The sequence below is a fragment of the Pyricularia pennisetigena genome, chromosome 5, assembly GCF_004337985.1.
Source record: "Pyricularia pennisetigena strain Br36 chromosome 5, whole genome shotgun sequence".
Lineage (NCBI taxonomy): Eukaryota > Fungi > Ascomycota > Sordariomycetes > Magnaporthales > Pyriculariaceae > Pyricularia > Pyricularia pennisetigena.
This window is the reverse complement of record NC_043743.1, coordinates 1,232,144-1,251,303: the sequence shown is the minus strand read 5'-3', so window position 1 is coordinate 1,251,303 and position 19,160 is coordinate 1,232,144. Positions and strand designations below refer to the sequence as shown.

Below are 19,160 nucleotides of genomic sequence, written 5' to 3'. Positions count from 1 at the left end.
AGTAGAGTACAAATGCTACAGGCAGGCCTGCATCTTGCTCAAGCCTCACGCACTTCTCCGCTAAAAGTGATCCGGTGAGTCCCATATTGAGTGAAACTCTTTCCAAAAACATAGTACGCATTATGGAATAGATAGACAGTGCTCGAGCTCTGCCCCATTCCCATGGCACATTTCTCGCGACTGTGGACACTTTCGGCTTGTGAGGGGCTGGAGAGAACCCATTGTGCATTTTGCAATACCTGAGAGTTGCAAGGTGTGGAGGCTGGAGATATGCAAAAGGGTGGTGCCATGTTGCGGACGTGATTGGTGAAGACGTTGGTGATGGACGAACGTGTTCAGGGATCTATAATTAGTAGTGTGTGTGGAGAGGCCTTTTCTACCCGTCATTGGCTGGCACTTGTGAGGAGGTTGCTCGGGCGCTTAACGACTGCATTAGCGGGGTGGATGGACACTGGTCGTTGCTTTTTTGACGTTAGAGAGCAAAAAAAAAAAAAAAAAAAAAAGGGACACTCGCCGCCTGTGCCTGTCACTTTCGCTTCCACAACCAGTCTGCTGCACTCGACTTGGCTAGCCAGGGGTAGATGCAGTCATGCCGCACATTCACTCCTGTACAGCGGTGGGTGCACTTGCCGAATAAAGCCGCATTAAACAGCATACGTTCAGCCGTCTGGTGACTGTTTTCCAATGATCGACTCGGAACCCTCTCCGTCAAGAATCGCCTCATTCAATGCTAGAGAAGTTAGTTACTGTAGTATATTATCATAGAGTACCTTAATACACTTTTACAGAGTCACACCACAGCATCTGCGCATGACGACGTAAGATTGCACTTCTGTTGTCTCTCGACTCCAGCCATCCATTCAGATCAGCCAAAATCATCAATCTCCACCCGCTGTTCAACTTGCCATCTTGTACTGCTAGCGGTTAAAGTCGGGCAAGTGGAGCAAAACGAAACCGAGCTTCACTATCATTAACCATGCCGTCGGCTACCACCTCGAGCAGGGTTATATGGTATCACCCGTACCTCAAATTATTGGGTCAGCATATTATTCGATCCAGACTCTGTCTTGAATGTCTTGGGACAGACAATAATTAAATCGAGGTTAAATGCCCTGATTCACTGCCGTTGTCCGCCCAATCTTTGCAACCCCATTCATATGTAGATCAGGCGGTCGTGGCAAGGCGAGGTAACGCAGCATCCTTCTTTTTCAGCTTTTCACTGCAGGACGCGTGTCTCATTCTTCGGCTGCGCCTGTCCCGGTCAGCTACTTATAAGGCCCCGTCCTGACCCCTAGTCGCGACCTTTGGATTAGGCTCACTTACCGCTGAAGGACCCATGTCAAGAGCCAACAATCCCCTGCTTCCCGTGATTATAGGTTTGAAAAAGGGTTGCCGTGGAACTAGGTTTTTTTGATATTTATAGTCCGGATGTTCAGTTACCGCTCCCCTAGCCAGAACGCTCAGATCTCCGCTCTTATGGACGATCAGTATCGGAGAATGTACAAAACCAGGGCTGTTGTTGACTGATGTTTCGGCCATCAGCTGGGAAACCAGAACATTTCTAAGTTGGGGTATGGCAATTCGTTCTGCCATGTATTCAAAGTCTTGGCGATGAGGGCGTCGGTAGGCACATAATACGACTTACGATCCAGTGAACTGTCCACTTCAGTCTCACTGGGCTTGAGTTTTCATTGCCCATCTATATTAGTATATGATTCAGTCTAGACTTTAGCTCGAAAGAATGACACAAAATTCCCACTGCTTGGCCGCTGATGTGTATAATGCAAAGCAACTAGGAGCTATACTCTCAGAATGACCTGAGAAACAAATATAAAAATGCAAGGCCTGGAAAATACGAGGCATACCGTCCAGAAATGAAAGTGCTCATAACAGGCAATGCTGATCAGGTAGACGTTCTTTACATACCACTAATACAACCCCACCTGCGTCATGCTCCCACGCTCACTCAAACCCCCTAAACTCACTCACCACCAGGCCTCCCAGGAGCATAATGCCACCCCTCGCCATTCATATCCCTCCTCATCAGGTACGTATCCTCCGCAACCCTCAAGACGTCGAGGTCGAGATCTACGACACTGACCACATCCTCCTCGTCCTCCAACCCGGCCTCGACGCTGTTCCTCAGCACGGGCGGCGTCCTGCCCAGCGCCCCGAGCAGCGGGACGGCGACCTGGCTGAGGCCGCCGGCGTTGCAAAACGCCACGGCGACGCAGCTCTCAAACGCCCTGGCGACGGGCACCGACTCCAGGAAGAAGCGCTCGCTGCGGCCGCGGCTGAGGCGCCCGGCCTCGCCCGCGTCGTCCATCAGCCACCAGCTGGGCACGACCACGAGGTCCGCACCGTCGGCCACGAGCGCCCGGAACGCCTCGGGGAACGAGAGGTCCCAGCACACGAGCAGGCCGACGCGGAGTGGCGAGCCGGGCCGGAGCGTCGAGGTCGGCACCAGCGTCGACGGCGGCACGTCAAAGGCCGCGTGGCGCACCGAGGCGCCCGAAGGCGTCAGGTGCGGCCGCTCCGTGTGCCAGAGGTTTTTCTTTTGGTAGTCGCCGAGCACTCGCCCTGTGCCGCCTTCGAGAAAGTACGCCATGTTGCGGACCTCGAGCCCGGAGGAGGAGGAGGAGGATGACGGTGATGATGACGAAGATGCATTCGCTGGTCGCGAGGCCTGCGCATCAGCGCTGTGGACTTCACAGATGGTGCCGGGGACTATGTGGATGTTGAGCTCCCGAGCGAGGGCCTGGTAGCGCTCCAGATAGGCAGCGGACGCCGCGCACGAGGCGATAAAGCGTGGGTTGTCAGGCACCCACGAGGTCAGGTGGTACTCTGGCAGGATGGCCAGTTGGCAGCCCGAGGAGGCCGCCGCGCGGATGTGAGTAGATGCTTTACAAAAGTTGTGTTCCAGCGCAAGGGGCTTGACAGCGTGGTGTTAGATGATGAATTGATGACTTGGGTGCGGTGAATATAATCTGCGGTATTATTTACCTTGGATTGCATTTGTATGAGAGCAATCTTTATAATGGACGCCATTGTAAAGCTAAACTAGCTGGTTCCAGTGTTTGGTATTTGTTTATTGCAGAGTGAGGCTGTTTTCAAATACAGGATGATTCCACAACTCGGCATTTCGATAAGTGTTTGCTGGAATATTGTAACGAAACTAAAGTCTGTCAGCCTTTCATGTTTATATCGTGCGCCCAGCTTGGTCGTCAATACCAATCGGCCTAGTCACGTCTATGATGCAGACGTCACCTTGCTGTAAAACTGCGGGGCATTTGCCTAAATTTCAAGTCGAAAAAACCCACCATAGCTTGATCATGCTACCACACACAACCCAGCGCTCTCACGTAGAAACACTGTCAAATTGGCATTAGTACCAATAGACCGATGAAGTTGGTGTGATTTCAAATCTATTAGATCTGTGTATTCCTCATTAACCATGCCGTCGTCTAACATCCATCGTAGCAAAGATTGACCGTGCCGATCTAAATCGTGCTGATATGTACTGCCCACCAATGGGGTGGCAGCATCGCGCGCCTAGGTGCAAAGAAAGCACCATAGATGCCTGTATCAAGCGCTCACAGTGCAGTCAACAGTTGCAGCATACCCTCAAACGCCTTCCCGCCAGCCACAAACGCCCATGTCCCTCCCGCCCCGTTAATCAAAAACAGCGGCTTCAGAGGATGGTTCCGAAGCTGTACACTGTTAGCCAAACTATTCCTAGACCTAGTATACCTGCGACGAGCAAGAAGTATGAGTAAGAGTTGTGGGATCTTGGAACGCACCCAAAAGTCTTCTTGATGCTCCGCACGTAGTACTCGAGCCAGTTTTGTTTCGTCACCTCCTCCTGTCCGATGGGTACTCCGCTCCAGTTGACGCGCATGGTCGTCACGCCCTCTCGGTCGTTCTGGTCAAACTCAATCTCGAGTTTGGAGAAGTGGCCCGCGGGCCATTGCCTCAGCCTCCAGCTCTGAACGATCTTGGTCGGCTCCTGCAGTTCCAGGAACTCGCCCTCGACGTTGCCACTAAACAGCTGAAACTTGCCGCCCTTCTTGGCGCCCTCGAACACCCGTGGGGCCTCGCGCGTGAATGCGGCCAACCTTTGCGGGTCGGTAAAGGTCTGGTAAAGTTCTGCGGCGGTCGTCCGGAACTCTTCTTGGTCCGTCACCGTTGTTGTGTTGACGACGCTGCCGGTGGCATTGGTCTGGGCTGTTGTCGTCGAGGAAGCGGCCTTTGCTGCTGCTGCCCCGCTGGGTGCGTGAACTTTGGGTGTAGAGAAGCCGCTGGAGGGGTTTGAGCCGGGAGCATGCTGGATGTCCTTGCCATGCTCGGCAATAAGGGCCGGGGCCAGCTTGACGAACTCTGCTCGCAGCTTCGGGACTAGCTTGGACCTGACGGTATCCTTGACTGGCTGCTTCTCTTTCGAGTCGGAGTAGATGTCGATTTCAAACTGGTATGTCGTTTAGCTATCAATTCGCGGGTTTACGCCACCCTTCGGATCCTAGCGGACGTACCACAAACTCATCCTCCTCGGTGTCGTGGGCAACCTCGGGGATAGTGATCGTTCCAGTGACCTCCTCGCCATCGGCAATGTTACCTGAATAGTGGTAGAAAGCCGATTAGCCGCGACGTTCATCAAGTCTACGAAACAAACACGAGCACTACAAAAGCCACAGCACGCAACGAAAATTCGGCACGAGAAAAAGCTTGAATTACTATGGATTTAGACTCACCTGAGTACTCAAGAACTAACTTGACATCAAAGATGGTAATGACCTTGCCCTTGCGCTGGCTGACGTCGACGTCGCCGTCCATGCTGACAACCTTGCTAACCTTTGCCGTGACATCGCCATCCTGTACTTCGAGTTTTGTGAGGTTGTCCTGGAACCACTGCTTGGCCCATGGTGCAACGTCCTTGTTGACCCAATGCCAGTTGTTTGGATTGTGCAGCACCATTTTGAGGGGTGTCTGTCGCGAAGAGGGGTATGTGTGGTTTTGTTTTTTTTTTTCTTTTTTTTAATTCTGAAGAGAGTTGTCAGCCTCGCCGCCCGCTAAACGCTGTGTTCGTCAGTTCGAAGGGTGTGTAGGTGTTCCGGGTCAGGAATTTGTCCGAAGACTGCAGCTTTATCATCAATGGAGGGAGTACAAGTCGCCCTATGACTGGTGCCAGCTGGTGGTATCATCATTGGAAAGGGGGCACGAGGCAAAGAAGACGGAGTGCGAAAGAGTGTCGAGGATACGTACCAGAAGAAAGATCGGGCAAGAGCGTTACTAGACAAGTACGTGAGTAGATTCTGATTTACGGCTTAGGAGACACTGAGAACCTGCGAGTTAATAATTGAGGTAATTAGGGCGGGAGGCGGGAATGAACGTAAACTTAAAGAGACGAAAGGTAGAGATGGAATGTGTCTCGAGCTTCTGCGCGCAAAATAGAAGATTCGATGTGCTTCGAGTGGGCTCCGGCGCGGTGAAGAATTACTGCCATGAGCTTAGCTAATCTATCTACCCGAGCAAGGAAGCCGCCCCACCAAAGCTCAGGTACCGCACCAGCAGTCGGAAGAAGCTCATTGTACGCATTGACTTCTGGACGCTTGATAAACCTTCCTGCACGACTGGCCATAATGAGCAGCTTTTGTTTGTGTGTTTGAAACTGACGTATTTATGTGCTACTCATGCCAGGCTCCAATCATCTGTTGTTCTATATCAACTCAGCTGGCTCTCGGTCAGGAGGCTGAGGAGAATATGACCAAAAAGACTTTCACAAGTGAGACTTCTATCGAGCTTGAAACGGTGGTGTAGATATGAAAACCAAGCGGCGGTTTGTCCTGGGATATTAAAAGGCTCTTCTAGCCAAGGCATCTTTTCGCTCTGCCTTATTTACCCATTGCCAACACAGCTTTGCACGCTTCCTCGGAGCATAACTCTGGTGGTATGGTGGACCGAAACTTCATGCGCATTTGGTCTGTGTCTTTGTATAACTGACATGCTCCAGCCTGGAGTCTATACGGCTCAAGCCAACAGTATGAGTGGTCATCAACCAACGGAAATATGAAAAGGGTGCATTATGTAGGTCCGCGCCTGACCTCTATATTCCTTCCATCCGCCGTCTTGTTCCTGAGATCAAGCACTGTGCACGTCAGCGAGAGTCGGCCAGAGCCATGTCAAAATCACTCGGTCTGAGCAGTCCGGTAGGACCCAAGCTCTTTGTTCTGTTAATACAGAGAGTAAACTTGTCATGGATGCGTGAAATGCAAAAGCTTCCTGACAAATATGCCAGCTGCCTACGGAGCTTGGTATATGTCTAAATAATCTGCAAATACTTGCCAGCAAAAATAACAAGACATGGCAGTTTGGCACAAAACGAATCCAGAAAGATCTTTCCGGCAGTAGCTCATACTTGTGATCTGATTAAGATGGCGAATATATCATTAAAAAGGACCCGCTTGTCCTCGGTCAGGTAATATCCACAGCATACGATATGACAACAGACAGGGTGCCATCATCCGCCGCCAGAGTCATCCTTGCCCTGGCGCGACATCCTCGTCCTTCAGAGAGCTGCGATATGGTCTTTTCACAGCAGCACACCTCCCACCACTATCACAAGCCCCGCGGCCAATCCAGAGAGCTGCTGCCCGCGAATAGCAGCTCCTGTCGGTCCAGGAGACGTGGACGGATCCCCGGCCCTGGGCCCCGTTGTGGTTGGATCTCCAGCCCTGGGGCCGGTCGCGGTTGGAATCCCAAAAAAGGGGTCAGTGTTGGTGGTTGGTGTCGGGGTGGAGAGGGCGGTTGTGCGCGTGGTTCGCGTGGTCGAGGATGAGGAGCGAGTGGTTGTCGGCGAGGAAGACCGGCTTGAGGCTGTTGCGCTGCTACTGCTGCTGCTGCTGCCGCCGCCACCACCGCCGCCGCCGCCCGTACCGCATCTTCCGTTTGCCAGGCAGGTCTCACCGGCGTCGCAGTAGCCGGTCAGACAGCATACTTTGCTTTTGGGAATGCAGCTATCTCAGGATTTATTCCGTATTAGCGAGGTTCTTTTGGGGTCGGGCTGTGTAAGGATGGTGCGAAAAGAAATCAGTTTACTAACCCAGTATTGCACCTCACTTGTTCATCCCGACAGACTCCCGGGCCTGAGCAAGTCTTGCCAATAGGGCAGCAGGTGTTGCTGCTTGAGCAGTACTCCCCTGTTTGACAGTAGCCGCGACTTCAATGCGGAAAAACGTTCACTTGTCAACATTGTTTTCACCTACTGTAGTATTATTTACATTAAAGCAGAATGGAATGGGGTCCCTTACGTGCAGCAAACGGATCCTACAGGCATGCAGCCACTGTTGCAGCGGACGGATCCAGGAGCGCATGTGCCCTCCTGCCGAACTTCGATGGGTGAGAAGTCGACGCCGCCCATGAGCTGCGCCAGGGAGACCTCGGAAGTCGATGGGGTCTCGGCTATGGCCTTGAAGGCCACCATAACGAGGCCGAGTACAAGCTTGAGGACCGTCATATTGCAGGCCTGATGCAGTATAATTATGCTCACGGGAAAGGTTAGGTAGTTTTCTCTTGCTTGGAATAGACAGACTCGTCCCGAGGGGGGTCGAAGTCTGCCCCCAAAGACTATTTATGTACTTCTTTTTTTTTTGTCAAACAGCCTCATCTTGACTTAAAGATCTGTCGGTAGCTTAAAATTTCGGTATCATTTTACCGTGCTCCCCCGAATGGTGTAGCTCCCCGGCGGAACTGTATTTCTTGGGTGTGTATACCCACACATTCCAGCAACCTCGACGACGCCGGATACGGTACCCTCGAAGAAAATGTCATTCGCGCACAACAGCAAAATTACGGTCAGCAGAGAGCGCAGCAGCTGAAATGCTTAGCGAACGCAGCAAGGGCGGGATCGACAGCAAGCTCTGGCTTAGCTGAGGCGCAGTCCACCCCCGCACCCTCAGCTCAGTGCAACGGTACCCGACTTGCGCAGAGGAATGAAGCCTGTTTCTATGTGTTTCTCCAGGTGATGCAACAACGTACAGCCCGGACCGTATCGATATTTGCGACAGGCAAACCGCACACCACACAGGGCATTAGTCATCAGCACAAACATAGCATATCACGGTTGTCTTGGTGAGGAGAAGCAGCCCAATAGCACTCGTGGGAAAAAAAGTTGAATGGCCATGGGGATGAGCAAACACAGATTTTGTTGTGGTAGTAATACCCCTGCTACCAATACTTTTAATCTACTAACAACTATATCTGACCAACTAACTATTGCGGCATGCTTCCACTGATAAATAACAAGGGTCGAAATTCAACAAGTAAAAGCTGAATTGTAAAGAAAAAGAAAAAAGAAACAAAGAAACAGGGACATCTAAGAGTACTTGGTCATAGACCTAACTGAGAGATCCTTCACCAATGCATCAGTCCATATCAACCAGGAGGCGTGCAAGGATCTATCATCGGGTTCACGCAGACTCGGGCCTTTGCCTTCCACGTGGGCGCGGGATACTTCTTCTCGTGGACGCACCAGCAGAAAGTGCTCATGGCGGCCGGGAAGCCGTCGTACCTCGCCTTGCAGTCGCCGCGCAGGCGCCAGCCCTTGGCCTCTGGGATCCTGGCGTGCGGGTCCCAGGCGTCAAACGCGGTGGCCGAGACCTCGGACCAGAGAAAGGTCTTGCACCACTCGGACATTTGCGAGCTGGCCGTGGGCCCGTAGTGCGCAAACGACCTATAGCACGCGTTGTCGTTGGCGTCGGGCCCGATCTCGCACTTGAGGTCCGCCGGCGGCTTGGCACCCTCGGGCGCCGCCGTCGGCAGCACCTCTAGCACCGTGACCCGCCACGGCGGGGTGCGGGTCGGCGCGGCAGGGGCTTCGGTCGCCTGGGGCGGCGATGGTGTCGGCGGTGGTAGAGTCTGCAGCCCCGGGTCGGTGAGCGGCGGGAGGTTCACGTAGCTGAACGCCCCACCATAGAGCTTGGAGGCGACGCAGTAGTAGAAGTTGGCGAGGAGCCTGGTCGGGCAGTCCTCGGCCCGGCCGATCTGCGGGTTGATCTGGAGGAAGCGCTCGATGGGTATGCCGGAAACGAGGGCCATTGAGAGGCAGGTATCACCTGGCAGGGCCTCCCGGAACCCGAGACAATTTGCTTTGTCAGCGCCGGGCTGTAGGAGCTCGTCGGGCGGCGCCGATGAGAACCCGGGGGCGGCTGAGACACCTGTCAGGAATGCTTGCGCCGCAAGTGTCGTGAGGCAGGCCTTGAGGCCCATTATGGTGGGTTCTTGGTTCTCTATTTGTTGTGTATGAAAGACTTGGGGAAAGGGGCCTCGAATGTTCGAGCTGAGCTGGGGTTGATGGGAAAAGATAAAACTCGTGAACAATGAATGACACGGTATCTTAGGAGTAGCGAAAAACGCCGGCCATTAATCTGGCCATGATTGCGTAGACGAATGCCCCCAAAGAGTGATTTTATACCATTTTTTCCTATTAAAGACACTTAGCATTGACATCTGGACTCAAAGAAAGAAAAGGCTCGAAATGGGTCTGAATAACGGCATCAAGCATCTCAGAGCGTAACAAGTTCTGTCCGAGCCTCTATTCAGAGCCGGAAGCGGCGACCTCACGTTTGAATAAGAAACAAAAGAAACTCAAATAAGGAATGTGCTATGCAATCCTGGACAATAAATTCGCGAAACCTCGCCCCAATTAAAAGGATATTGGGGGCTATTCTACTCCATGGCCAGTCCAGTCATAATTCTTTCCACTTTTGTCACTCCTATGAACGAGTACACACGACCATACCAACTGGGATATTCGGGGATCCCGTACATTCTCCCTACGGATGTTGCAGACCAGTAAGATTGATTGTTAGTCGAGAGAGGATTGGAATGTTACGTGCTGGCCCATTGTTAGTCACGCTGCGTTTGAACTTTGAAGCCTTCGCTAATTGTGCATAGGTTGGGACTGAAGTGGCGACGCTTTCGAAATGAACAAGCTTGATCGTCCTCAACCACAGGAGTAAGCAGCATCGCCAGCGCTCATGCTGAAATTGATGTTTAGGTCAGATTGGGCAATTTTGGGAATTGTCGCAAAATCTAGCAGTCGAAATCGGCTGGCCAGCACACTATTGGGATCAGAAGGATGATGACATACTCTGTCAGGAGTCCTGAACTGCGAGATAATTTGCCCTTTCAAATCCCCTGTTTTGGCAGACTTAGATCTTTGCAAGAGCAAGCAAGCCAAGGTCAGACTGAACTGGCAAAAGGCGTTTAACATTACCACAACCGCTGTAGCCTCCATTGAAGTACAGCCATTTGTTTGCTCATGGAGAGAGGAACAAGTGGATTAAGGGTCAAAAGGCTCCATTGAGGTTCGCAATTCCGTCCGGGGTTCTGCTGGAAGGGCATCAGTTGAAGACCTGAACGACCTTGCGAATGCCACGATGTCGGACATTGAGCTCTGGTTGTTTCCAATGTAGAGTTTAAAGAAATTATAAGCAAGTAATGGTCCATCGGGGGCCAGTCAGTATTTGACCTCACGGGCCATTGGCAAGAACTGGCGCTGTCACACCTCTCGTGGCCAGATGGTTAGCTTTGTTACCCGAGAAGCCTTTCACTGGTCGCTAGAGCGTGGAACCCCTTAGCGTTCGCGTCGACGCTATCCCAATACGGAGTCATGCAGACAGAAGCTTCCTGGATCTTGCGTCCCCTAAACACCCTCAAGGCACTGGATCCCTTACGGTCAAAATTTCGTAATTGCCAGAGATGGGGGAGCTTTTAATCGGCTTTCCTCGGGACATGCCCTAGCTACAAAGCATTCCCTGAAGTCCCACTCTGGTGCCAGAAAACTCCAGGCGTCTCAATGCTGTAGAGGGGCTTCAGTGGCATCCCCAACTGTTCGAAATACCCTGTATGAATGGGTTGGCTACTCGTCAACGTCTCGCGCGGGAAATTTTGCATCGACAGCTTGCCGGAAGCAACAGCAGAAGTTGGCTGGAAATCAAGGGCGTCCATTTCTACTCAGCTTGGTGACCCCTGTGGAACCCTCGGTGCTGTATGATTGTATATTTCGGCTATCTCTCTCTTCGTCAATTGGTCAATTCTATGAAGTAGTCCGGACCTACAAGTGAAGAGGCCTGATCGGGTAAATGTAAAAGGTCCCCTTGTCTCAATGGATGACTTGTATCGTTGAGTTTTTAGCCGATTTTTGGTCTTATTTATAGACCAATGACGTCTAAGTCAAGACAGCTAGGATTCGAACAAGCATCATGTGACGTGGAGTGGATCGGATCGACACAGTCACGTGGATTGGATTTTGGACTCCTTCATTCCAAGTCAAGTCATCATCGTTTTTCTGCGCCAACACCATGAACTCGCTACTATCGTGATACTGGAACCTGGATATTTGTCCTGTACTCACCATATCAGTCTTATACCCCATACTAAATTGATTTCTTGGAGTATTAATGATGCCCTGGCTTGATTTATATGTCTTTGTTCCCTACATTACTCCGTTTGGCGCAACCCCTTGATTTGGCGCCCCTCCCCCACGTTACGACTGAGCCCAGTCTCCCGGTCAACCTCCAGCTATCAATCAGAATAGTCCTATCTTATTTACGGCCATTGCTCGCTAGGTTGTTTTTTGTGTGAAGCGATGAGTACAACCACCCTCGAAGGTTCTACTAACCCCGATGCACTCGCTGGGCTACTGGTGAGTCGCAACAAATCTGCTTCAGAGAGAGAGAGAGAGAGAGAGAGAGAGAGAGAGAGAGAGAAAAAAGTATCCATTTGCATTGTGCATCTACTAAAAGTCTCATAGGACGACTTCCGCCCATTCCTCGAGGAGAGCCTGATTTTGGCAATCGTGGGGGATTATGATTTAACCACACAAGCCGAGGCCGCTAGGGGCACGCTGCAGTTGCTTGCCTCTGACGCCGAGAGAGAAGAGACGTCGACTTTCAACCCCAGCGGCATTGCTCTTGATGCTGTCTTGTCAGAGTCTGCGGACCATAGGGCGAGCGTCTTGGGGTCCACTAGGACAGATGACACACCTTGGTTCTCGTCCGTGACATCGGACAGTCCTCTCGACGCCGAGGTTGCGCCTTGGAGTGAAGGCCAAGACGTCCCGGATGACGAAAAAGAGGCGACCCTCATAGCCATGTTTCCGGAGATGAAGGTTTTTGATGTCAAATTCGAGCTGCAGCGCGCAAATGGCGACTTTGAAAAGGCCATGTTGGCTTTGTTGAACATCCAGTACCTTGATGAAGCTGGTGAGCTGCAAAGGGGCACAGTCGTGGGAACGGAAAGCCCCGGCACACGAAGCCGGAAGAAGTCAAAAGGCAAGAAAAAGGCTACTGCAAAAAGCAACGGCGTAAAGTCGAATCTTCGTCTCGACGTGGCCTATAAGCTGAAACCTGTTTCTTTGGACGAGCCTGATGAAGAATCCAGCTCAACCACATCACCATTACGATCTCCATTATACAGCCCCATCTCATCGTCAGGCTTCGCATCGCCAGCTCCGCAGGCTTCCCAGCAGCGGAAACCCCTGCCCGACCCTTTAAGCTGGCAGACAGTCGAGTCACGGAAGGCCGCGACTCCGAAAACCGGTCCCGCTCTCATCTCGGGGCTGCTCTCCCAAGATTCCTCAGCATCACTCCGCGACGCGGCAGGCCATTCCTTCGGCCAGGCGCACAACGCATACCGCCGCGGTCGCTCCGACCCGCTCTTCCGCACCGCCGCCGTAGTCTACTCGGAGCGCGGCCACTCCCAGATCGGTGCGGCGCAAGTTCGCGAGCGTGCCGACTACGAAGCCCTCGTCGACCGCCAGAGCGCGGGCGACCCGGACCTCATCGACCTGCACGGAGTGCCCGTGCGCCAGGGGGTCGAGATGGCGCTCGCCAGGACCCGGCGCTGGTGGCGGCGTCTGGTCGAGACGGAGGAGCACGGCGCGAGGGCCGCCGCCAGACAGAGGCCGTTTGTCGTGGTCACGGGCTCGGGGAACCATAGCGCCGGTGGCGTGTCCCCGCTTCGGCAGTCGGTCGGCGTGGCACTCGCGCGGGATGGATGGTGCGTCGAGGCGCAGACAGCCAAGTTTGTCGTCTCTGGGCGCAAAAAGCCTTGAGAAAGTTTTTTATTTCAGGATTATATTGCTAATTAAGTTGGCTTTTGTATAGCCTGTGACGAATTTCTGAGGAATGCTGATAGAAATCATCTGGGAATGACGGACATGTTGATAGATATGGATAACCATTATTTTGCAAAGCTAACGACGAGATGCCCCACTATTATCGCCCGTGACTTGCGAAATACTTGTTGTGAAATGTTACCGTTGTGCGTGCGGGCTGGCGATAACAGCGTACGAGTCGACATTATAAGGTTCATAGGCCAAGCAGAAAAAAACCACTGCCCTGTGAGACCCGACTGCCGCGTGCCTACCCAGGCTGTTCTCTGTTTTTTTTTTTTTTTTTTTTTTTTTTTTTCAGTCAATCCATTGGCTGATATGTCCATACAATTTAATCAAGTAGTACCAGTAATGCAGTCAAGATGAGGCGAGCATTTTGAACACCATTTCGCACCAGCATGAAGTTCCTTTGCCGTGTTTTGGCTACGGCGCCAAAACAAAAGCAGCAGGCTGGCTCTACCAGGGATCAAAGTCCTCAAAAGTCTGAACGACCAAGGCCACGTATACGCAACTGAGACATGGCCGGCGCGTTGATAAAAGGCTGGTCGGACAAGCGACAATTACATATAGCACCACCATGTTGCTTTTCGTCCAGATGCCAACCAATAAATGCAATGGCAATAACAGAGGTCGGCAACTTCTGCAAACAAGCCAAGTGCAAGCAAGTGGACGGAGGAATCGGCGAGCATTTTGACTCTAGCTATGGTTGCGAGGACGCGCAATATGCCCGACAATCAGTCCCATAGTGAACGAGTAATAGTTAACTGTTAATCGGCATGAACGGGCCGCACCCCTGACTATACGGCAGCTTAATCTAAAACAAGTTAGTCTATCACGACAGAACCAATAGGATAGATTGGAAGATGCGTTGGTGGGGCGGATCTCACAGCACGTGCAAGGTACGTGGCTGGGGGCTTGGCAGGTCGGGGAAGACGCTCGGTCCAGAACAAGCGCATACCTCTGACAGACGACGTCGTCATCGATGCAGAGTCCATGAAGCTGCCTCGGTAGCTGGCTCACTCACTCCCACATTTGCCTTGGCCCACCTAGGTACGGTCGACATTGGTCGTAAACAACCATCTACATGCTTAGGCAGGGACTTTGTTCAACTGCTTTCCCTCCATCGATTCTATCCCCATCACCTGCTCACTGCAAATCAATTAATAGTTTCTTTGTTGAACCGTTGGAAACCCCCGAAAAACGGCAAGCGATAACCGTCTGATCCATCAAGGCCAGGCCAACATCCCCACTCTAGCAACTGCGGCTCATCTTCTCGACACCACCGACGCCGTCTTGGGGGCGAAGAATTGCCTGCTCAATCATGGCGAGGATCAGTTCCTTGGCCCTATCTGCCTCGCTGCTACTAGCCAGCCTAGTTGCCGCTGAGCAGCCATGGACCCCGAAACATGAAGCTGGCCGGTGTGCCATGCGCGGGCATTGCGGCAAGAAGAGCTGGTTTGGCAAGGAGCTGCCTTGTGTTGATAACGGACCTGCCGAGAACCCCGACGAGGACTTTCGCAAGTTGCTTGTCGACCTGTGCGGGCCAAAATGGGAGACAGGCCCTGTCTGCTGCGACAAATCGCAGGTATGTAAACCATATCCTTACACCTTGTTGCCACTGACTCTGGAGTTGCCAACTGACGTATAAATGATATTGCTAGGTTGAATCTCTCAAGTCTGAACTGTCAACGCCTCGACAAATCGTATCTTCATGCCCGGCTTGCAAAGACAACTTCTACAACCTTTTCTGCACCTTTACCTGCTCACCCGACCAGTCGCTGTTTATCAATGTTACCAAGGCTCAGGAAAAGAATGGAAAGCTTCAAGTCGCCCAGGTGGATCAGCTGATATCGAACGAGTATGGAACTGGCTTCTATGACAGTTGCAAGGATGTCAAGTTCGGCCCGTCAAACTCCAAGGCCATGGACTTCATCGGCGGCGGCGCCAAGAATTACACACAGCTGTTGAAATTCTTGGGAGATGAAAAGGCCATTGGATCTCCATTCCAAATCAACTTCCCAACAGAGTACTCGGAACCGGCTATGTCGCCGCGGGAGATGAAGCCAAAACGATGCAACGACGATGATCCAAACTTCCGATGTGCCTGCGTCGACTGTCCTCAAGTCTGCCCCGAGCTTCCCGCTGTTGAAGAGGCTGGGTCTTGCCATGTCGGCTCACTTCCATGCCTTTCGTTTGCTGCTATCTTCACCTACAGTATCATCCTGTTTAGTCTTGCCGTCGCGCTTACGGGTGGTTTTGTGCTGAGGAAGCACAATGAGCGCCGCCGTGAAAGGCTGAGACTCCTCCAGGATCCCGTTCGGAGCGACGACGAGGACGAGGGGGATCTCGTGCACAACAACGCCATGCTTGACCGGCCTCAGACCAACTACCCTGTCAACTCGTGGTGCGACTCTGCCTTCAGCAAGCTCGGACATACTGCAGCGAGATTCCCGGGTATCACCATCATCAGCAGCTTGATTATCGTCGCGGTCCTGTCACTCGGTCTGTTTAGGTTCGACATCGAGAAGGATCCTGCACGGCTCTGGGTCAGCCCGACGTCGGCTGCCGCGCAAGAAAAGGCATTTTTCGACTCCAACTTTGGGCCCTTCTACCGCGCCGAGAAAATCTTCCTGGTCAACGACACCAACCCATCATCTCCCGGGCCAGTCCTGAGCTACGACAACCTCGTCTGGTGGATCGAAGTCGAGAACAGTGTCAAGCAACTTAAGGGTCCCAGGTTTGGCGCAATGTTGCAGGATGTCTGTCTCAAACCGACTGGGTCTGCGTGTGTAGTGCAGTCGGTAGCGGCCTACTTTGGTAACGACGCCGACGAAGTCAGCAAGACTGGATGGAAAAGCACTCTCCGAAACTGCGCGCAATCTCCAGTTGAGTGCCGACCAGACTTTGGGCAGCCCATCGATCCCGGGATGATTCTGGGTGGGTACGAGGATGGAGACGACATTGCGGATGCGCAGGCTATGACGGTGACCTGGGTCCTGAACAATTTCCCCGAGGGAACCTCAGAAGAGGCGCGGGCCATGGACTTTGAGGAGGCTCTGAAAAACCGACTCTTGAAGCTTCAGGGCGAAGCTGCCGACAGGGGTCTGAGGCTTTCCTTTTCTACCGAGATCAGCCTCGAGCAGGAGCTGAACAAATCGACCAACACTGACGCCAAGATCATTGTGGTCAGCTATATCGTGATGTTCCTGTATGCATCCATCGCTCTTGGCTCCACCACGCTCAATTTCCGGGAGCTTTTCCGAAACAAGTCTGTCTTTTTCGTTCAGTCCAAGTTTGGCCTAGGCATTGTCGGCATCGCCATTGTGCTCTTGTCGATCCTGGCATCCATCGGTCTCTTTTCGTGGTTTGGACTCAAGGCAACTCTGATTATTGTTGACGTTATCCCTTTTATCGTCCTGGCTGTTGGTGTCGACAACATCTTCCTCATCGTCCATGAGTTCGAGCGTGTCAACATCAGCCACCCTGATCTTGATGTCGAGCTGCGCATCGCAAAGGCTCTGGGGAGGATGGGACCATCCATTCTGTTCTCGGCCGTCACTGAAACAGCATCCTTTGCACTGGGTGCCTTCGTGGGGATGCCTGCCGTGCGAAACTTCGCCATTTATGCTGCAGGGGCTGTTTTCATTAATGCGCTCTTGCAGGTCACCATGTTTGTCTCTTTCTTGACGTTGAACCAGCAACGTGTTGAGGACTGCCGCATGGACCTGTTTCCGTGTGTGCAGCTCAAATCAGCGCGGATCCATCTCAACGACAGCGGCAATCTCGGGCCGCGATACCACGAGACCCCACAGGAGAGCATGCTGCAGCAGTTCATTAGGAAAACCTATGCACCCGCTCTTCTTGGCAAAAAGGTCAAGGCTGTTGTCATTCTCGTTTTCTTGGGCTTGTTCACTGCGGGAGTGTCCTTGATCCCAGAGGTCGAACTTGGTCTTGATCAGCGCGTGGCCATCCCGGACGACTCTTATCTCATTCCTTACTTTAACGACCTCTATGCGTACTTCGACTCGGGCCCGCCGGTCTACTTTGTCACTAAGGAGTCGAACTTCACCCAGAGGAAGCATCAACAAGAGGTTTGCGCCAGGTTCACGACGTGCAACGAGCTCTCCATGACCAACATACTGGAACAGGAGCGCAAGCGACCTGAAATCTCGTACATCGCCTCCCCGACCGCAAGCTGGATCGACGATTTCTTCCTGTGGCTTGACCCGGATCTGGGAGAAAGCTGCTGCGTGGAAAACGGCAAGGCTTGCTTCGCCGACCGGAATCCGCCTTGGAGCATCACCATGTCGGGCATGCCCAAGGGCCAAGAGTTTGTGCGTTATCTCGACAAGTTCCTTCAGTCACCCACGACCGACGAGTGCCCTCTGGGAGGTCAGGCTGCATACGGCGATGCTGTAGTCATTGATCATGAAAAGACTACCATTGATGCCTCGCATTTCCGCACTATGCACACACCGCTGCGCAGCCAAAATGATTTCATCAAGGCCTATGCTTCAGCCCGAAGAATCGCAAATGATATCAGCGCTCAGACCGGAACCGAGGTCTTCCCTTATAGTGTTTTCTACATCTTTTTCGACCAGTACGCAAGCATTGTCGACCTCACGCTGGCTCTCGTAGGTTCGGCGCTTGCGTTGATTTTCGTCATCTCCACCGTGCTTCTCGGATCCTTCATCACAGCCGCCGTTGTCACTGTCACGGTCATGATGGCTGTGGTTGACATTGTAGGCGCCATGGCTGTCATGGGTGTTTCGCTGAACGCCGTTTCGCTGGTCAATTTGATCATCTGTGTGGGAATTGCAGTCGAGTTCTGTGTGCACATCGCGCGCGCCTTCATGTTCCCGTCTCGGACTTTTATGGAACGGGCAAAGAACCGTTTCCGCGGCCGCGACGCTCGTACCTGGACTGCCCTGGCCAACGTCGGCGGGTCTGTGTTCTCTGGCATTACCGTCACCAAGCTTCTCGGAGTGACGGTGCTGGCCTTTACCCGGTCCAAGATATTCGAGATCTACTACTTCCGCGTGTGGGTCGCGCTCGTCATCTTTGCGGCCACACATGCGCTCATCTTCCTGCCTGTAGCGCTCAGCCTACTCGGTGGCGAGGGCTACGTGGATCCCGAGAGCATCGGGGGTCTTGAGGAGGACTTGGCAGCTCGGCGGCATAGGGCCACTTTTGAGCCCTATTCTGACTCGGAGGACGATGAGTAGATGGGGCGACGGACCACGCTGTTATCTGGTGGGATGGAGAGATGGAGAGCAGGGAAAGCGGACTGTCAAGTTGAGGGCGTTTGGGTTAACGGAGACCTACCAGACAGCCTGAGAGCGAAGCGTTTTAATCTGTAGATCTACCTGTATCAATTATGAAGAGCTGGAGGCTGGCTCGAATCAACTTAGATAGAATGGCTACAACCTAGCGGATAGGAAATTTTATTTGTTCTACGATGCGGTCTCTACTGCAACTTTTTCCAAGATCACTTCAGCTTTGGGGACTGGTCCAAGGGAAAATTGTATACCCTTGGGTTCCCGTCACAATTGTGTCTTTTGTTGCCTTGAGAGCTTGGCTAAACATCTTTTTCTTTTTTGTTTCGCTTGTATCCTGCTGATAATTATCGTGGATGTAATATCCACCATAGTCTTTGTATTTGTTTCCACTTCTCTGGCTGTCCTTGTGCAAAAGTTCCTTGGCTCGTCTGTCAGCCGGAAAGCTAGCAACCAACCACACAATCCTGCCCTAGCTTACAACAAAGCCGACTACATCTGTGTCAAATACGTCCGATGTTTCTTTATTTCCCTACAGGATAAAGTGCAAGGTGCTTTCTTTTTTTTGACTTTTGGGTTCCCACCCTTCAACAACCAGCTTTTCCTTTACACTTGCTGTCTTTTGCCCGCTTTGAAGGGGGTAATCACTACCATCATTGGCTCCGAGGCCCCCGTCCATATCAAGCGACAAGTCTCGACTGCGGTGCATAAAC

At 52.5% G+C, this 19,160-nt stretch overlaps 5 protein-coding genes across 5 annotated transcripts; 2 read left to right on the top strand and 3 right to left on the bottom strand.

Moving 5' to 3' along the window:
* Positions 1 to 1,981: 1,981 nt before the first annotated feature.
* PpBr36_08324 (uncharacterized protein) lies at positions 1,982 to 4,971 on the bottom strand (the record flags this gene model as incomplete). The annotated part of the gene is made up of 5 exons (XM_029895455.1): positions 1,982 to 2,932; positions 3,004 to 3,055; positions 3,801 to 4,465; positions 4,530 to 4,612; positions 4,749 to 4,971. The coding sequence occupies 5 exons, from the start codon at positions 4,969 to 4,971 to the stop codon at positions 1,982 to 1,984; spliced, it is 1,974 nt and encodes a 657-aa protein (XP_029746916.1).
* Positions 4,972 to 6,586: 1,615 nt separating this feature from the next.
* Positions 6,587 to 7,510, bottom strand: PpBr36_08323 (uncharacterized protein; the record flags this gene model as incomplete). The annotated part of the gene is made up of 3 exons (XM_029895454.1): positions 6,587 to 7,010; positions 7,097 to 7,213; positions 7,305 to 7,510. 3 exons carry the CDS (start codon positions 7,508 to 7,510, stop codon positions 6,587 to 6,589), a joined length of 747 nt encoding a protein of 248 aa, XP_029746917.1.
* Positions 7,511 to 8,427: 917 nt separating this feature from the next.
* PpBr36_08322 (uncharacterized protein) lies at positions 8,428 to 9,261 on the bottom strand (the record flags this gene model as incomplete). Its single annotated transcript, XM_029895453.1, has 1 exon — positions 8,428 to 9,261. The coding sequence occupies one exon, from the start codon at positions 9,259 to 9,261 to the stop codon at positions 8,428 to 8,430; it is 834 nt and encodes a 277-aa protein (XP_029746918.1).
* Positions 9,262 to 11,644: 2,383 nt separating this feature from the next.
* Positions 11,645 to 13,111, top strand: PpBr36_08321 (uncharacterized protein; the record flags this gene model as incomplete). Its single annotated transcript, XM_029895452.1, has 2 exons — positions 11,645 to 11,701; positions 11,810 to 13,111. 2 exons carry the CDS (start codon positions 11,645 to 11,647, stop codon positions 13,109 to 13,111), a joined length of 1,359 nt encoding a protein of 452 aa, XP_029746919.1.
* Positions 13,112 to 14,426: 1,315 nt separating this feature from the next.
* PpBr36_08320 (uncharacterized protein) lies at positions 14,427 to 18,396 on the top strand (the record flags this gene model as incomplete). Its single annotated transcript, XM_029895451.1, has 2 exons — positions 14,427 to 14,756; positions 14,833 to 18,396. Coding segments are annotated over 2 exons (3,894 nt in total), but the record flags the coding sequence as incomplete, so codon positions are not given.
* Between the last annotated feature and the right edge of the window lie 764 nt (positions 18,397 to 19,160).